Source organism: Elephas maximus, chromosome 10 (genome assembly GCF_024166365.1).
Source record: "Elephas maximus indicus isolate mEleMax1 chromosome 10, mEleMax1 primary haplotype, whole genome shotgun sequence".
Taxonomy (NCBI): Eukaryota; Metazoa; Chordata; class Mammalia; order Proboscidea; family Elephantidae; genus Elephas; species Elephas maximus.
This window is the reverse complement of record NC_064828.1, coordinates 75786665-75805573: the sequence shown is the minus strand read 5'-3', so window position 1 is coordinate 75805573 and position 18909 is coordinate 75786665. Positions and strand designations below refer to the sequence as shown.

General features: G+C 37.9%; 1 protein-coding gene across 2 annotated transcripts in view; it reads left to right on the top strand.

The window, feature by feature from the left end:
• Positions 1-18909, top strand: part of PPP2R5E (protein phosphatase 2 regulatory subunit B'epsilon) — a 167270-nt gene that overhangs the window by 106214 nt on the left and 42147 nt on the right. For both annotated transcript variants that reach the window (XM_049899546.1, XM_049899545.1), the window contains exon 4: positions 15164-15265. In XM_049899546.1, coding sequence (XP_049755503.1) covers positions 15164-15265 — 102 coding nt within the window. The remainder of the gene's footprint in view (positions 1-15163; positions 15266-18909) is intronic.

The following is an 18909-nucleotide window of genomic DNA, read 5'->3' as shown; positions in this document are numbered from 1 at the left end:
GATGTTGCTTACCGGTCCAGTTGTGAGAATCTTTGTTTTCTTTATGTTGTGGTGCAATCCATACTGAAGGGTGTAGTCTTTGATCTTCATTAGTAAGTGCTTCAAGTCCTCTTCACTTCCAACAAGCAAAGTTGTGTTATGTGCATATTGCAGGTTATTAATTAGTCTTCCTCCAGTCCCGATTCCACGTTCTTACAATATGATGGATTAAACACGTATGTGTTTATTTCCTTTATCTCTTGAAATGTCACTAAAATTACTGAAAAGAAGTAAAACCTACAAGAACAATGCCAAATGGAAAAGAGATCTTAGAATCAACATTTTGGAAGCTAGAAAGCAATGGTGGTCACTACCTTGGCCGATCAGAGAAAGCTGAACCCTAAGCAGCAGCAAGGGAAGTCTGGAAGTAGGCAGCTCACATCACATTACCTCCAGGAAGAACCAGAAGGATACCTCTCTAAGCAAGAGTATATGAAGGCAAAAAGAGATTTGTTGGAATATCTGTATAAAAAGAAGTTGGAACTACTGATTCTACCCTGTCCCTCCAAAACCAGGCAGCTACTTGACTGTCCCAAATCCCAGCAAAAGACTGAAGGTGTACGCCCTGGAGAGGCTAAAATGGAGGAAATCTGATCTTGGGGACATTAAGCGCAGCTGAGAGCAGTGGTACCTTTCTGAAAGTAGGGGACCACATTCAATGGGAAGATCCTCAACCTTCTTTCCTACTGAACTTCCAGATCACTTACGTTCTCTTGTCAAGGGATGGATGATTCTTCTCGGGAGAATCAGATAAGCTCAAGAGAAGAGGCCTAAATACATGAATTGAAGGGGAGGCATTAGGAGGGCGAAAGGGTGATGGTGGTAAAGAAATAGGCCACCTAGTCTCACTTCAGACAATCCCACTAGTCAATTAGTGCCACTTTCTCATACAGAGCTCCCATTTTAGATATGACTGGGCAGCTAAAGATCGCATGATGTAGGTGTTAAGAGCACAGGCTTTCTAGATTTGCATTCTCTCTCCTGCCACTATACTGACATTAATACCATTGGTTAATTTTGCCAGGTTTTGAACTTTATATAAATGGAATCATACAGTATGTTTTCTTTTGGATCTTCTTTCACTCAATATTAACTGTGAGAGGTGCATCCATGTTGTTATGAATAGTTGTTTATTCATTTTCATGACTAGTATCCCATTGTATGCATATATTATAATTTGTTTATCTATTCTGTTGGAGAACATTTAGGTTATTTCCAGTTTGGGCTATTAACAAATACAACCTCTCTAAACTTTCTTATACTAGTTTGACCTTGATGATCACTGTACATGGAGAGTTCCCAGCCCAAATGTTTTCCCTTTTTTTGCTTCTTTTTTTCTTAATCTTTTTTCTTGTCTTTGTGACATCTCTCTCATTTGATGATCATGTGACACAGGTCAAAGGGAGTGGAACAAAAGATATTTCTCACATATTTTTCCTCCCCCATTTCCTCCTGTTTCCCCCTTATAATTATTGATGTATTCATCAAAATTGTACCTTGTATTTATATTTGATCTGTATTCAAATTGTGTTGATTCTCTGTTCGTGATCTCTTGTGACAGATTCCTTTCTTCCTTACAGTGGGCAACATTCTGATCCTTCCAGAAACTCAGTATCTAAAGTTGTAGGAATAATCAGTATATTATAACTCCAACTATACCATTTCATCAAAACAGTTATCAACTAAACACAACTACCAACAGCAGCAGCAGCAATAACAATAATAAAAACAGATTTTTTCCTCAGTCTGTATAAATCTGTACGTTGTAGGTACCTAGTAGATTAAAAAAGAAATACCTCTTAAAGGAAATGTGAGTTAGGAAAATCGTCATCGTCGTTGTTGTTGTTAGTTGCCATCGAGTCAGTTCCAGCTCGTGGTGACCTCATGTATGTAAAGTAGAACTGCTTCAAAGGGTTTTCAGGACTGACCTTTAGAAAGCAGATTGCCAGGCCTATCTTCTGAGGTGCCTCTGAGTAGGTTCATACTGCCAGCCTTTTGGCTTAACTGTTTGCACATGCCCAAAATTTCTATTACTTAAATCTTGTCTTTTTACATATTTAAAAGTTATGATTGAGCCATACAATTTTCTAAACGTTGCTTCATTGGTTTTTTTAGTCCTTCTTTCACCTGCCTATTAAGCTCCTTTTATCATTTTAAGATGTTCTTTCTGCCTCATTTGAACAGAATAGCTGCTATAGAAAGCCCTGCTTTAAAGTAAAGCCCAGATTTAAAGTATGACAGTGAATGTGTAACAGTGTTGTAATCACTGACTTCAGAAATCTCCTTTTAAGTCCTCTTTTAGAATTTCAGTTGTAACCAGGGCTTTGGTTAGTTCAGGTTTGAACCCCTGCCGAGAATGTTCTTTTCTAACAAATTCCCAGCCGATGTTAATGCTCTGGGACCAGTTCTGCGGACCACTAGTAGAGCCTGTCCCGACTCATAGCGACCCTATAGGTCAGAGTAGAACTGCCCCATAGGGTTTCCAAGGAGCAGCTGGTAGATTCAAACTGCCAGCCTTTTGGTTAGCAGCCATAGCTCTCAACCACTATGCAACCAGGCTCCACTAGTAGAGCAGTGGTTCTCAAAATTTATTGTACATAAGAATCACCTGGGAAGCTTGTTAAACATGTAGATTCTGATTCAGTATATCTGGGGTGGAAATGCAAATTCTCAGCAGGGGTTCGAACCAGAACCAACTGGTTCAAAGCCCTGGTTGTTACAAATCTCACACTCTCACAAGTGCATGCTTCTTATGCCTGTGTAAACAACACGCTTTGTTTTTGGTTCAGTGAATGTTTTCTCAAAGGTATAGACCTTTGTCCACAAATTTGGTTTTATGATTAAAATGTAGATATCCTTGCTGGAGTGGCTTGACCTCACCGACATTTGATAGCTTTTTCAAATAGTTCCCATTGTGCCCCTGAGACCTCCCCTTGTGATAATCAAGGACATTGTGGATATTGTTTGGGTCAAGGGATCATATTTAACTTAAGTGAATATGTTTGGAATAATAACTACTGAAAATTCTTATCTGAAAATTATAATTGTATTGATAATATTATGTAGCAGTGATAGTTACATATTTAATATATTAGAGGATAAATTTAGACCTGTATTGGATGGCCCATAATCTAAGATGTTGTACTGATTTAAATTTTTGCTTTTAAGAAGTTAAGTGCTAAGGTATTGCCTTTGCACTAGAATAAGGGATTATAATGTTCACATAAGTCCAGATAACTTGTAAACAGTCATGTTTAGTCACATAGATGGTGAGACTTGAAAACAGACTTTATATTTAGACTGAGCTGGAAACTACAGTGGGTTTATTGTGGTAATTAAAGGACATAGTTTGGCTTTAGAGATGAATTATTGATTGAACAAATTGCCAGTGAATTAAGTGTTAACTGAAAGTTTAAAAATTTTGCTATTTGTTTCCTAATTAAGCATCAGATTAAAAGATATTTATTGGCTCAAGGGACTTAGAATCAAAGTCAAAGTTTGATTCTAAGTCCCTTGAGTATAATAATAAATGCTTTGGGATCTTTTTCCTTTTTAAAATTTATTAATAGTTGTTTATCTATAATTAGTTCTCAGAGGGACTGAGGGTAAGGTCATTAAATTTGTTTGAGAGGTTCTTTATCATCAGGACTATTAAGAATTTTTTAATTTGGTGTTATGTCATATGTATGTGTTTTATGATCTATTACCATCCTATTATTATTTTTATTTCTGTGTAAGCAAAGTAGGCAAATTTTGTAAGAATTTTAGTCCTTATTCTTAGAGTTTGAATATTTAGTGCGAATTTCTAGTAAGTTTGGAAATAGTCTTCTGTGTTCATAAGTCTATTTTAGAGGTTTTAAATAAGTATTGTTTATGTTTACATTTTTGGTTTCATATCTGATAGTTTTAAACATTGCATCTATGGTAGATGTTGTGAACTACTGCTGTGAGATTTTCCTATTTTCTTGCAAGATCCAGTTTTACTGTATCTATTTAGATTCATCTTTTGTGTTAACACAAAATGTATGAGAATAATGCTTGATCACCTAGCTTCAGCATTGCGTTTAGTGGTCCTTTTATGGTCCTAAGAGTTTTATTAAATCATTCTGGTATTTTTTTCCAATTACATGATGGATTACTGAATGAATGAATAAACTGAATGAAAATTCAGGGATATCACTGAAATTGTTACTTGTATGAGGTATTAATATGAATAGTACTAAAGGAATAATGGCACCTTTCAATTTGCAAGATGTTCTGTATTTAATGCCAGTCATATAGCTCTTTGTTGGAAATTTACATTTTAGATATTACCTTAAGAAAATTCATTTTATATTTCTGAGGTTAATATTTTAGTATTCACAATTGATCTGCTCGAAGTATTATGTAATTGTATGAAATTATAGTTTCACAGATAAAAGGAGGAAAAGCATTCTTGAGACCAACTAGCTCACCTGCTTTTATCCGAGAAAGACGATACCCAAATCATTCTGGAATGTATATTATAAAGCAAAGAGAAGAGGACTTAAGTTGACTTGTACCCCTATAGTACCAGTGGCCCCAGATCACATTACGTGTCTGGTTTACTGGAGCCTTTTATACATAGAAGTTGACTTTTCTGATTTTACTAATGGCTAGTGCTGTTCTTAGAGAATTTATTATTAATAGGGTTTTAAAATTTTTGAATAAATATTAATAATGATAACAAATACACACTTAAAGGAAATTGAAAGCATTCATTAGGTGTTTTTGTTTGTTTCTTTTAAATAACTCTCAACTGCATTGCCCTTACCTTCTGTTTTGTTCAGTGTTAATTTTCTTGGCAGATGTTTAATAAGTGCCTATTAGGTGCTAGCGGCACACTGTTCTTTTTTAATGTGCTATTAAAATGTCTACAAAAGCCAAGCTGTAAAATTAGTAGTTTCTATGGATATAAAGAGACTGGGAATGGTGAGTTATTTTTTTCTGCAGTAATTTGCCTCTTTTGGCCAAGAATTTCAACTTTTTTTTTTTTTTTTTTTTGCATCATAGTTCCATTAGGTCCTAGACCTTCCCTGCAGCACTGTCACATGCCCTTCTCCTCTCCCCCCAGTATCCTACAGTGGTAGTTCTGAATAACAGCTGAGTTGTGAGCAGTACCAAAACCAAAACCCGTTGCCATCAAGTTGATTCCGACTCATAGTGACTCTTTAGGACAGAGTAGAGCTGCCCCATAGGGTTTCCAAGGAGCCACTGGTGGATTTGAGCTGCTGAGCTTTTAGTTAGCAGCCATATCTCTTAACCACTATGCCACAGGGATCCATGTAATCAGTACGGGTTCTTAATTAATATTAGTTTAATCTTTTTTTAGGGTTGTTAGATTTAGCAATTAAAAATACAGGGCACCCAATTAAATTTGAATTTCAGATAAACAAAATTTTTTTTGTATATTTGGCATAGTGTATATAAAAAAAATTTTTTTTTTTTACTATGCTGTATATATATATACTTGCTAAAAATTATTCATTGTTTATCTGAAATTCAAATTTAACTGGGGGTCCTGTGTTTTATCTGGCAACCCTAGTTATTTCCATTTATCGTATATTAGGTGCCAGGCATTCAGAGCTGAGTAGCAAATCATTGAAGGACTCAAAATCTAATTGGGGGAAGATGAGAAAAGGGGAGGCAAGGAAGAGATTTAGAAGCAAGAACACCAGAAGGGAAACCATTGCATTAATCAAGATGTTTAATAACGGGGGTATGAACCAGGCAATGGAGATAAAGAGGTGGTTATATTTTCTTGTTAAAGCTGAGCAAGACTCACAGCTTACTTAGACCTGAATGTCCACAGGTAGATACACAGTGCCTGTAGGTGCCATTGTGTGCTACTGGCAGGCCAAAAACCTAAGAAGGAGATGGTTGGAGAGGAGCAATGGGAAAACAAAACAGTAATAAAAATGATAAAAAGACACGGGACGGGGAGAATCAGAGGAAAAACAGAGAGAAATAAGGAAGTCGAGTGCATACATGGTCTCAGTCAGGTCAGGGGGTGGAGTTGCTGGGAGTAGTAGTTTATCAGGGAAAGAACCATGAGAACCCTCGGCTCTTGTTTTAGTGCTGTGTTACCTTAACTAACTCACAAGCTCTTTGATCCTCAGTGTCCTTATTTGTAAGATGAAGGTACTGGGTGTAATGGATTCTAACATGATCTGATTCTAGCAACTACTCAGCAGAACCCCTAATCATAGGTTTTCTATCTGTGAGGAGGGCCTATGCAAGTTTAAACACTTTTTCCTTCCATCTTTTCAGCCTTGCCCTCTGTCCTTATAGCCACCTTTTAGAGGCCAGGTCAATCCTGTAAGTCTTTAGTTTGATTCCAACATTCAGTGTTTATTAAAATGTCCTTAGAATGAAAATTAATTAGGCTACCTCTTCAAGAAATTTATTTTGTAAGCTTTTTTTCTTTGCACTGACACCAGTATAGATTTAAAAAAAAAAAAAAGGTTGAAAAGTAAATCCTTGCAATATACTTTTAAACTTTAAGGTTTAGGGCTAGAGTCTTAGATATTTAAATATAGAGACAGTTGGTGACTTCAGAAGTACCTGGATGCATTTTATTTTTACTTATTTATTTAATTGTGCTTTAAGTGAAAGTTTAAAGTTCAAGTTAGTCTCTCATAGAAAAATTTATACACAAATTGTCATGTGAACCTAGATGCTCTCCCTGTAATATGACAGCACACTCCTCCTTTCCACCCCGGATTTCCCGTGTCTGTTCAAACAGCTCCTGTCCCTTTTTGCCTTCTCATCTCAGCTCCGGATGGGAGCTGCACATTTAGTCTCACGTATCTACTTGAGCTAAGAAGCACAGTCTTCACAAGTATCATTTTATGTCTTATAGTCCAATCTAATCTTTGTCTGAAGAGTTGGCCTTGTGAATGGTTTTAGTTCTGAGCTAACAGAGAGTCCAGGGGCCATGTCTTCCGGGGACCCTCCAGTCTCAGTCAGACCATTAAGTCTGGTCTTTTTACTAGAGTTTGAATTGTGCACCCCACTTCTCTCCTGCTCCATCAAGGACTCTCTGTTGTGTTCCCTGTCAGGGTGGTCATTGGTGGTAGCTGGGCACCATCTAGTTCTTCTGGTGTCATCTCTGGTTTATGTGACCCTTTTTGTCTCTTGGGCTTATATTTTCCTTGTGTCTTTGGTGTTCTTCATTCTCCTTTCCTCCAGGTGGGTTGAGAGCAATTCATGCATCTTAGATGGCCGAATGCTAGCTTTTAAGACCCCAGATGTCACTCACCAAAGTGGGATGTAGAACATTTCTTAATAAATTTGTTATGCCAGTTGACCTGGAGGTCCCCTGAAACCATAGTCGCCAGACTCCTGCCCCTGCTACTCTGTCCCTCAAAGTGGTTGAATCCAGAAAACTTCTTAACTTTGGGTTTAGTCTAGTTGTGCTGAATTCCCCTGTATTGGGTGTTGTCCTTCTTTTCACCTAAGATAATTCTTGTCTACTATCTAGTTAGTGAATACCCTCCTCCCTCTCTCCCTCCCTGCCTCTCTTTCAAACCTCCCTCCCTCCCACCCACCCCTCGTAATCATCAAAGAATGTTTTCTTCTGTGTTTAAACCTTTTCTTGAGTTCTTATCATAGTGGTCTCATACATATTTGTCCTTTTGTGACTGACTGATTTCACCCAGCATAATGCCTTCCAGATTCATTCGTGTTATAAGATGTTTTGCAGATTCATTGTTGTTCTTTTTCGTTGAGTAGTATTCCATTGTGTGAATATACCGTAATTTGTTTATCCATTCATCCATTGATGGGCACCTAGGTTGTTCCCATCTTTTTGCTATTGTGAACAGTGCTGCAGTGAACATGGGTGTACATATATCTATTTGTGTGATGGCTCTTATTTCTCTAGGATATATTCCAAGGAGTGGGATTGCCGGATCGTATGCGGGTACTCGGTTATGGTACTTCTAGCTTTTTAAGGAAGCATCAAATCGATTTCCAAAGTGGTTGTACCATTTTACATTCCCACCAGCAGTGTGTAATTGTTCCAGTCTCTCCACAACCTCTCCAACATTTATTATTTTGTGTTTTTTAGATTAATGCTAGCCTTGTTGGGGTGAGATGGTATCTCATTGTAGTTTTGATTTGCATTTCTCTAATGGTTAAAGATGGTGAGCATTTCCTCATGTATCTGTTAGCTACCTGAATGTCTTCTTTGGTGAAATTCCTGTTCATATCCTTTGCCCATTTTTAATCGAGTTACTTGTTTTTTTGTTGTTGTTGAGGTTTTGCAGTATCTTGTAGATTTTGGAGATTAGACACTGATTGGATTTGTTGTAACCAAAAAATTTTTTCCAGTCCGTAGGTTGTCTTTTTACTCTTTGATGAGCATAAGTGTTTGATTTTTAGGAGTTCCCAGTTGTCTAGTTTCTCTTCTGGTGTTTGTGCATTGTTAGTCATTTTTGTATTCTGTTTATGCCACGTATTAGGGCTCCTAGCATTGTCCCTATTTTTTCTGCCATGGTCTTTATTATTTTAGATTTTACATTTAGGTCTTTGATCCATTTTGAGTTAGGTTTTGTGCATAGTGTGAGGTACGGGTCTTGTTTCATTTTTTTGCCAGTGGATATCTAGTTATGCCAGCACCATTTCTTAAAGAGACGGTCTTTTCCCCAATTAATGGACTTTGGGCCTTCGTCAAATATCACCTGCTCATGGGTGGATGAATTTACATCTGGATTTTGACTTCTGCTTCACTGCTCAGTGTATCTGTTGTTGTACGGTAGTCAAACAGTACCAGGCTGTTTCTACTACCGTGATGGTATAAACAAACAAGCAAAGAAACAGACAAACAAAAAACCAAACCCAGTGCTGTCAAGTCGATGCCGACTCATAGTGACCCTATAGGACAGAGTAGAACTGCGCCATAGAGTTTCCAAGGAGCTCCTGGCAGATTTGAACTGCCAACCCTTTGGTTGGCAGCCTTAGCACTTAACCACTACACCACCAGGGTTTCCTCCGTGGTGGTATAGTAGGTTTTAAATCAGGTAGTACGAGGCCTCCCGCTTGGTTCTTTTTCTTTAGTAATGCTTTACTTATCCAGGGCCTCTTCCCTTTCCATATGAAGTTGGTGATTTGTTTCTTCATCTCATTAAAAAATGCCATTGAAATTTGGACCAGGATTTCATTGTATTTGTAGATCACTTGGATAGAATAGACATTTTCATAATGTTGAGTCTTCCTATCCGTGAACAAAGCATGTTTTTCCACTTACGTACTACTCTTGGTTTCTTACAGTGGTGTCTTGTAGTTTTCTTTGTGTAGGTCTTTTACGTCTCTGGTTAGATTTATTCCAAAGTATTTTATCTCCTTGGGGGCTATTGTAAACGGTATTGATTTGGTGATTTCCTCTTCGACCTTCTCTTTGTTGGTGTAGAGGAATCCAACTAGTTTTTGTCTGTTTATCTTGTATCCTTATACTTTGCTGAAATCTTTAGTTTGAGTAGTTTTCTTGTGGATTCTTTGGGGGTTCTCTCTGTTTAAGATCATATCATTTGCAAGTAGAGATACTTTTGCCTCTTCCTTACCAATTGGGATACACTTTATATATTTTTCTAGCCTAATTGCTCTGGCTAGGACCTCCAGCACATTGTTGAATAAGAGTGGTGATAAAGGGCATTCTTGTCTGGTTCCCGTCTACTCAAGGGGAGTGTTTTCAGACTCTCTCCATTTAGGATGATGTTGGCTGTTGGCTTTATATAAATGCCCTTTATTATGCTGAAGAATTTCTATTCCTATTTTGCTGAGAGGTTTTTTTTTTTTTTTTTAATCATGAATGGGTGTTGAACTTTGTCAAATGCCTTTTCTGTGTCAGTTGATAAGATCATGTGGTTCTTGTCTCTTGTTTTATTCATATGATGGATTACATTGTTTTTCTAATGTTGAACCATCCCTGCATAGCTGGTATGAATCCCACTTGGTCATGGTGAATTGTTTTTTTGGTATGTTGTTGAATTCTATTGGCTATAATTTCTTTGAGGATTTTTGTGTCTATGTTCATGAGGGATATTGGTCTGTAATTTTCTTTTTTTGTGGTGGCCTTACCTGGTTTTGGTATCAGGGTTATGCTGGCTTCATAGACTGGATGCATTTTAATCTGGGGCACATAGTCTCTACAAAACTGCTGTATGGTGAGGCATGATGCTGGCGGTTACTCAAGTTTATAATAAGTATGCAACTGCTGTTACCTATTTAGTAGTCCATTTAACCCTGGACTGTAAATCAGAAGTGGCTGCCAGTGATAAAGGAAGGTTTAATGGAAGCAAATTTACCATTTAGGACAGTCGTTTTTAACCATTTTTAGATCTTGGAAGTCTTGAGAAACTGATGAAGACAGTGATCCAAATTACACTTACACATACAAAATGTTGCAGATAAATCGGTGGATTTATCCATGGGTGACCTAGTTTTAAACCCATGATTTTGGAGCTAAGCTTTGTACACTTAAACTATGGTCCGTTCATTCAGTCCTTCCATCATTCAGTCATGAGCTGGGCTCTAAGGCGTTATGTGAGGCACTGATTTTTAATTCTCTCCTGACAAAGTCTTGTTCAAAACCAACTTCAAAAGCCCATTTTCATCTTGAAATTAAAGTTATAGCACACATACTTCATGCCTCTTACTTATACTTTTTGCAAAGTTAGGATTTATTTGGTGTGTTCCAAGGCGGATAGCTTTAACTACCTACAAACAACAACCACTAGTTTAGTTTAATTCTTTATCACCCTAAAAAATCGTCATCCATATTTCTCTCACTTTAATACATCTTTTCTTATTTCCATTTAGTTATTCATGTACATTCTTACCTTTATATAGTCACACAATTTTCAGTCACCTTTTTCACTTAAATCTTTATTTATAAACATTTTTATGCTTCCACATAGTCATCATCTTTAATGCTGTGTAATATTCCACTGAGTTGATGGTTGGGCATGAATGTTATTTCCAATTTTACACTTTTTGGATAATTTTCCAAGTATCAGCTTTAAGTAGCTTTTTTAGTTTTGGCTTGCATTAGTTTCTAAGGGTAGATTCTCAAGGATGGGAGCAATGGTCTGCTCGCTCATTCATGACATTTTTATTAAGCACCTACCATGTGCCAGGCTGGGTCAGAGGCTTGGCTAGTTGAATGATGCTTCATATGCTTTGCCATTCTCTCCGAGATGTCTATACTTGCTCACACTCTGTAATTTGTCATTTACTCTTTATCTCACAGTCCATCTGACTTTTGTCTCTACCTCTCCTCTTCTTATTAGATCTCAAAAGACCTTCCTGTTGCCAAGTCTGGTAGGGACTGTTCTGTGCTCATCTTAGTCAATCTTTGAGCAGCATTTGCAGCTGTTTTCTTCCTTCTTAAAACATTCTCTGCCTTTAGCTCCTGGAACCCTCAAACTCGAGTGCTTTTCTTCCTATCTCCTGCTCTTTTTCGCTTTCCTTTATTGGCCCTTGATTCTTCTTCTTCTATCTGATTTCTATATGTTGGGTGCCCAAGGACCCCTTCACTTCTCTTTACGCACTCTCTTCCGAGATGATCCATTCCCCTCAAGGCTGTAAGTATCATCTCTTTGCTGATGACTCTCTATATAGCTCCAGTCTTGACCTGGCCTAAGGTCCAGATTCATATGTTCAATTACCTTTTTAATATTGCCCCTATAACATATGTCAAACTGGATCTCTGAATCCCCAAAACAAGAAAACAAAGAATCCTTTTTACTAGTCATCTCTATCTTGGGTAAACGTCCCGAAACCTATCGCTTACCCTTAGTTTTTTTCTTTCCTTTACCCCATCCATCTAGCAGCAAGTACTGCTTCTAAAATGTATTTTGAATCAATCTATTTTGTCTTCTCTGCCGCCATCCTAGTGCAAGCCAACCTTATCTCTTGCCATTTACAGCCTTCTAAGTAGTCCCCTTCCCTATTCTGTACATAGCTACCAGAGTGATTTCTTTCTTAAACAAAAATCAGATCATGTCACTTCCCTGTTTAAGATTCTCTAATGGCTTCCCATTGCACTTAAAACTGACTCTCCTTTCCACAACTTACACATCACCACCCTCCCCTCTCCCTGCTTCTTTAGCCACTCTGCTATCCATTTTATTCACCAGGATGGTTCTTGTCTTGGTGCCTTTACGATTATAGCTGCCCCTGCCTGGGATTTTGACACTTTCAATGACTAGTTCTTTATCATGCCTCAGTTTTCAGCTCACATCATCTTCTTAGGGAGGATGTTCTGTCTAGTGTGTCTAGTTATCCTTTCCTCTACCACCAAGTCACCCTTGACACATCTTCCAGTTTATTTCTTTATAGCGTATGTCCCAGTGTGAAATAATTTTGTTTATTTGCCTGTTTATTATTTCTTTTTCCATATTAGAATGTGAGCTTCATGAGAGTAGGCCCTGGCCTGATTTTTTTTTTTTTTTTAACCAATTTATCTTCAGTGCCTGGTGTGTTGAAATGCCTAGTAAATGTTGAATGAATGAATAAACCAACTGGGTGGGTACTGAGGATACAATTAAAAAACAAAGGTTATGGCCTTCGAAGAGCATACATGCTATGACAAAAAAGACTTGTGGGTATAATGGGAGCATAAAGCAGTAATAATAATTAAAAAAAAAAAAACCAAACCCATTGCCATCAAGTTGGTTCTGACTCATAGCGACCCTATAGGCAGTAGAACTGCCCTTTAGAGTTTCCAGAGAGCGCCAGGTAGATTCGAACCGCTGACCTTTTGGTTAGCAGCCATAGTACTTAATCAGCTGGTAGGATTCCATAAAGGAGATGACATTTGAGCAAAGCTTGGGAAGTTAAGTGGATTACGGGGGAGATGTGTAAGCAAATTCCAGCTGAAGGAGCAGAGTCTACACCGGACGGGGGAACCATGGCAAGTTCTGGGAAGGAGGAACACTGTGACAGGGAGAGCTGGGGAGTTTGAAGCAAAGCTTTGAACTGGTTAGTTTTGGTTTGACCCCTGTTGAGAATTCACATTTCTACCTCAAATATACTGAATCAGAATGTACGTTTTAACAAAATACCTAGGTGATTCTTACAGATTCCTAGGGTCTTGTAAAAATGTAGATTCTAATTCAGTGTATCTGGGAATGGCAATGCAAATTCTCAGCAGGGGTTCAAAATGGAATGTATCAGTTTGTGAAGCCCTAATTTGAAGAGGAGAGGGTGAGACAGGAGAAAAGACTGAAGAGATAGGCTTGGGCAGACCATATGGGCCATGTTTAAGGAAGATGGACATGATACTGTGGCCAGTGTTTCTCTAAGTGTGGTTGAGGACCAAGGACATCTGTTCTCTGAGGTACTTGCTACAAAAGGAGATTACCAGGGGCACCACTGAGCAGACACAGGATCAGACTGTCTGCCTTGAGTCTTGGGGTACTGCTCTTAACAAGCACCCGCGGTATTTGTGATGCTACTCAAGGCAGAGAACTCTTGTGGTATATACCCAGGTGTGTTAACATGCTCAGATTTACTTTTTAGAGACCATTCTGGCTGAGGGCATGTAGAGGATGGGTAGGAAGGGGATAGGACTAGAGCCTTGGGAAGCCCAACGGAAGACTTTTGTAGTTGTTCAGAGTAGAGTGTTTCTGAGGTCTGTGCTTGTTTGGCACAGTGACTGGGAGTCAGACTGCCTGGGTTCATACAGACTCTTCTGCTTATCAATGGTACGACTCTGGGTTCAGTTTTTATAGTTATGAAATGGGGATAATAGTGACTTTAACTAGAATATAAGCTCCATGAGGGCAGGGATTTTTATCTGCTTGGTTTCACTACTGTTTTCCCAGTGCTCAGAACAATGTGTGCAAATAATAGGGACTTAAATATTTTACTGAATGAATAAACACACTCAAAATATATGGGCCTGCAAAAGCCTTTTCTCGTTCCCCTTTTGGAGCAGCTTATTCTAGCTCAATATTTTCTGCATTATATAGAAAGTCTAGCAAAGGCTTCTGGTGCAATCCCTCCTTTTTTTTCCCTCTCTCTTCTTGCCTTCTACATGTATTTCCCTTCTGTCCTGCTTTATTTGAATCTGCAGATATATTTGGGTCATTAGGAGATGATAGCTGAGTAAATAGGACAAGAAGTAGAAAATTGAAAAGGCACCCTGAGAATAGTAACAAGAGCGTTAAAAACTTTTTACTATAGAAAACACAGAATATATAGAATAGTAAAATGAATCCTCAGGTTTTCATTGTGCTGTTTCAACAGTTATCAATTATGACCTTTCTTTGAACAGTCAGCATTTAAGTTGGAAATTGTCTATGAGAATGGATGGTCTGGTTTATGGAAATTTGTACCACGGATCTGTCTTATGCTGAGCATTGTTACTATTTTGTAAACCAAAGGAGGACAGACTAGGTATCATTTTAAGGCAGGGCTTTGAACTGGTTCAGCCCAGTTTGAATCCCTGTTGAGAATTTGTATTTCCACCCCAGATATACTGAATCAGAATCAATATTTTAACAAGAGTCCCAAGTGATATTTACGTATATGTAAGAATTACTTGAGGGTCTTGTTAAAACGTAGGTTCTGATTTAGTATATCGGGTGGAAATGCATATTCTCAACAGATGGTTGAACTGGTTAGAAGGAAGTTAGAAAGGTTCTGAAATATCTTTTCTGATTTACTTTTTGTGAATGCCTGAAATTTCACCATTAGTTTAACAGGTAATTCGCAAATTGCACATAAACTTGAGACAAGTATGTGAAGCCCATTAGCAGTTATTTATATCTTAATGTAAATTGGTTAATTAGAAGCTTGCTTGACTGGTAAGCAACCAGAGCAGGCTTTGGTGGAGAGTATAATGTCACTGGGACCTGGAATAGGGTTGGCCAGGTAGGGAGGAGTACTAGTGGAGAAGGTAGAAAGGAGCTACTTAACCATTTCCAGCTTTGCCCAGAGGTGGTCCTGGCCCCAGACCCTATAGAAAGAGGTTCTGATTCCAGTTCGGTGGTACTTCCTGTGCACTGTCATCTGGGTTCCCTTTAGTTGGCTGTAAGGACCTTATGTAAGGCCAGCTAGAAGGTGGTTCCAGCTAACTCTGCTGCTTGTTTATTTTTAGGTATCTTGCAATATATTCAGAACTCTCCCTCCTAGTGACAGCAATGAATTTGATCCAGAAGAAGATGAACCTACCCTTGAGGCATCGTGGCCACACTTACAGGTACTTTGAACTACCATTTGTTATAAAAGAGAAGTCTGTTAACTCATTAGATGATTAGCATGGGAATTTCTTTAAGGCCTTCACCAATAAATCAAATTAAAGTATATTAATGGAAGGCTGGAGCTTGTTTTTCCTGTTTCTTACTCTTGATAATTAGGATGCCAAAAGAATGAAATAGTAAGTTTGAATGTAATGCTTTAGTGTGGCTTTTCCCATGTTGGAGGCCCAGCCAGCCTTGCTCATTCTTGTACTGTAGCTTCTGTGTGATCTTGCCTACTAGAGCCTCAAACAAGAACAGGACTGTTTCACATTATTGTTAGTTGGATGTGATTAGGTCACAGAGTACATATCTCATTTTTAGCAGCTACCCTGGGGACTTTTTATGCTTGTCTTCGTGATAACCACAAATGTGTTTCCTTGAGCCTGGAAGGGCAAAAGCAAATTGCAATAGCTATTTCTTTGACAATGTAGCAAAGAAGAGCAATAGCTGAGGGAAAGCTTGTGGGAAGGCCAATTTTGCTCTCCTGCACTGAGAAGGCATGTTTTCAGTCATACTCATGTGCCAGGAACGATCAGGGGCATCCCTGTGTCTCCTTTCCCAGCACTAGGCCCATCCGTATTGTATTTACTTATACATACTGGTCATTTCCAACCTCTTTCTTTCCTGGCTGTCTGCTCTCAAGAGTGGCATTTCTCAAAGGAGTAAAACATGGAAAGTTGAATGTAACAAACCCCAAAGGCATCTTTCCATTGAGTCAGAATGTCCTTGGAGGCAGGATAACAAATAACCTTGTACATCCTCACTCCCAGGCAGAAGCCAGTGTATCTTAGTAGAAGTGTACTTGCGGTTACTAGTTGGCCTTTTGAATGGCAGAAAACTGCAGCAAGGAGTTGAGGCCTAGAGATATTCTAAGAATTTTTTTTTTTCCTCACTTCAGAATTTTTGACATAAATTTACAACTTTGCTTGTACCATTTTGGCAACTCAAGGTTGCTGCAGATACATAAGTATGCCATTTCCCTAGTTATGGAGAGAGCTGTAGGGGAGGGCTCTGTTTTCTCATCTCCTTAGCCAGGCATGTTGTACATATGTATTTCTTGCTAACAGTGCCAAGTTAGGGTAAATTCATTAAAACACTATAGTTGATTTACTATCTAGATTTTTTTTTTTTAGGTGCTAGATGTACTATTTGCAATCTAAGAAATTTGGAAAACTGTGCTTTTTATAGGTACATCCTAGATTGTGACAGAAACTCCCCCTTCCCCCCCATTACTCTTTTGGATTAGGTGAATTCTTGTAATGTCTTACTATGATTGCTTGGTACCAGTTCAAAGAACTGGAGTTTAGCCTGGGAGAAACTTAAAAAAAAAAGATAAGCTCAGGAAAGCCCACATATTGTTGAGAAAACAGGGAGAGAAAGGTCTTGAAAGTTTTGACTTGTTTTCTCTGAATCCCAGAGAAGAGACAGTAGACCATTCTCGCAGTTTTCAAGAGCTTTTGAATGCTCCGAATCATGATCACTGAAGCATATAAATTTCCACTGAAGTACAGTAAAGCTGAACGCGGTATTTCAGTTAACCCTTCCTATAGTTAATGACTATAAAATATAGGACTAAATTAATTTCTGAACCTATTAAATTCTAAATTCTGCCACCAAAAATACTCTAGGTTATACTGTCATCGCTGCAGTAACATTAATCATTTGCTCATCTGAAACTCTAAAGCCAAAGCAGCCGTGCGTAATGATAATGAGACCTGTACCCTTTTGGATATGAAGTAACAAACTGTATTCCAAAATGGGCTGGTTTCATCTGTGCTGATAGTGTGTTCCAGCCTATAACCCTCTCATTCCTTCTTCAGCTTTGGGGAAAATACAATAAGCTAATTAGTACTGGGTCAGGTGAAGGAAATCCACTCTTGAAATACAAAAATCAGTGTTTACTCATGGTAAAACTTAGGTAATAGGTGCACTGGTACCTTCACCATCTGTTGCTTTATGGAAGTCTGTACAGTTTCCTGACTTTCTCAACCATCTTATGTTTCCTTTGTATATTCTCATTCCACAAATGAGTCACCTTTGCATTTTCATTGATAGTTTTTATACTGACTACATCATTCTTTAAACATGTAAGAAATCTTTTTCTGTTCATGATGAATCATTCAGTAAATTCAACATTTTACTTTTTAATTGATCCAATCATCTATTTTTCTGACCCAGCACAGCACTTTCTTAGACTTTTTTTTTTTAAAACTATTTCTTAACTCCACCATTAGCAATTTGCTTGCTTTCTTGGACCATATATCCCAAGGAAATAAAGTGTTTATTACCAAATATCTGACAATATGGAGAATAACAAAGTTGCATTGAGATTTAGTCATTGGGTGGTTCGCTAGGTTTATTGCCCAGCTAATTGACTGTTCCTGTGCATCTTTTGTTTGATTTAAATTTGCGGCATACACAAAGTTGCTGTTATAACAAGTCCTGGCACTTACCCTAACAAGTCATGAATCTTTAGAGAATTTTGAAATAAAGAAAAAAGTGCTTTTTAAGTCCACAGAATTTTAATTCAAAATATGTCAAAGGGTCTACTATATGTGTATTATTTGATCTTTTCTGTTATCTGTACTGGTACCTTTTAAACTGGTGTCACACAATCAACATGGTTATTGTTTGTGTATTTCTTGAAATTGGATTTATCTTTCAGGTATAATAGGATTTTTTAGGCCTTTTTTTCATTTACAATTAAAGGATTGTTTTTTTTAATACTTTGCACTTGAGAATGAAACACAGGAATGCTGAAATCTCTTTATTCATGTTCCTTGGGAAAATTCACTTATGTGACCTTGAAAAGTAATTTTTCTCCAATCCCCAGTCTTTCCGTACAGAAACTCAGGGGAGATTTTTGATTCTGAGGTAAACTCTATCCCTTAAGTGCAGAGAACGTTTACACTTATTAATAAACATGTCTGAAGTGTTTCCACCAAGCCATTTTAATATAACTGCTTTCAAGTGACCAGAAAGGGAAGAGAGAGCACTTTGCCAATCCCGCTGGAAAGCCCTGCCAGCCCACAAGTCAGACTTGGAAGATGAGAATCTCTTCACTTTGTGGGAATTAAGCAGGGACGAAACCTTCTTTTATAGGATCATTTGAATAAAGCTGACATTCTGTTCGTAAAACAAATAGTGGAAAGATTAATATATTGAAGAAAAAGCTCTTCTACAAGGTGTTTGAACTCTGGGTTTTTTTTTTTTTTTTTGGACTGGAAGAACAACATGTAAAACTTGACAACATTCAGACCACTGGGAAAGAAGTCTTTCTGAATTCAGATAGTTTCAAAGAGAAAAATGTAGTTTCATAAAGTAGTAAAACACCGTGAGGTGAATATCTAATTTAAGTATTAACTTAGAGCTTGAAGTCACAGGAGTATTATAGGAAGCATTTAGACCAGTGGGATGTGCGGACCACTGGGGGGTCCTGAGACTTGATTTTCACTAGCTTGTGATATCAAAACTACTTTTATAATAATACCACATTATCTGCTCTTTTCACTTTGTTGGCATTTGCCCTAATAGTTGTAAAAGCAATGGTGGGTAAAAAACTGTTGTGGGTAAAAAACTGCACACATCAAGGCAGTTGTACCAA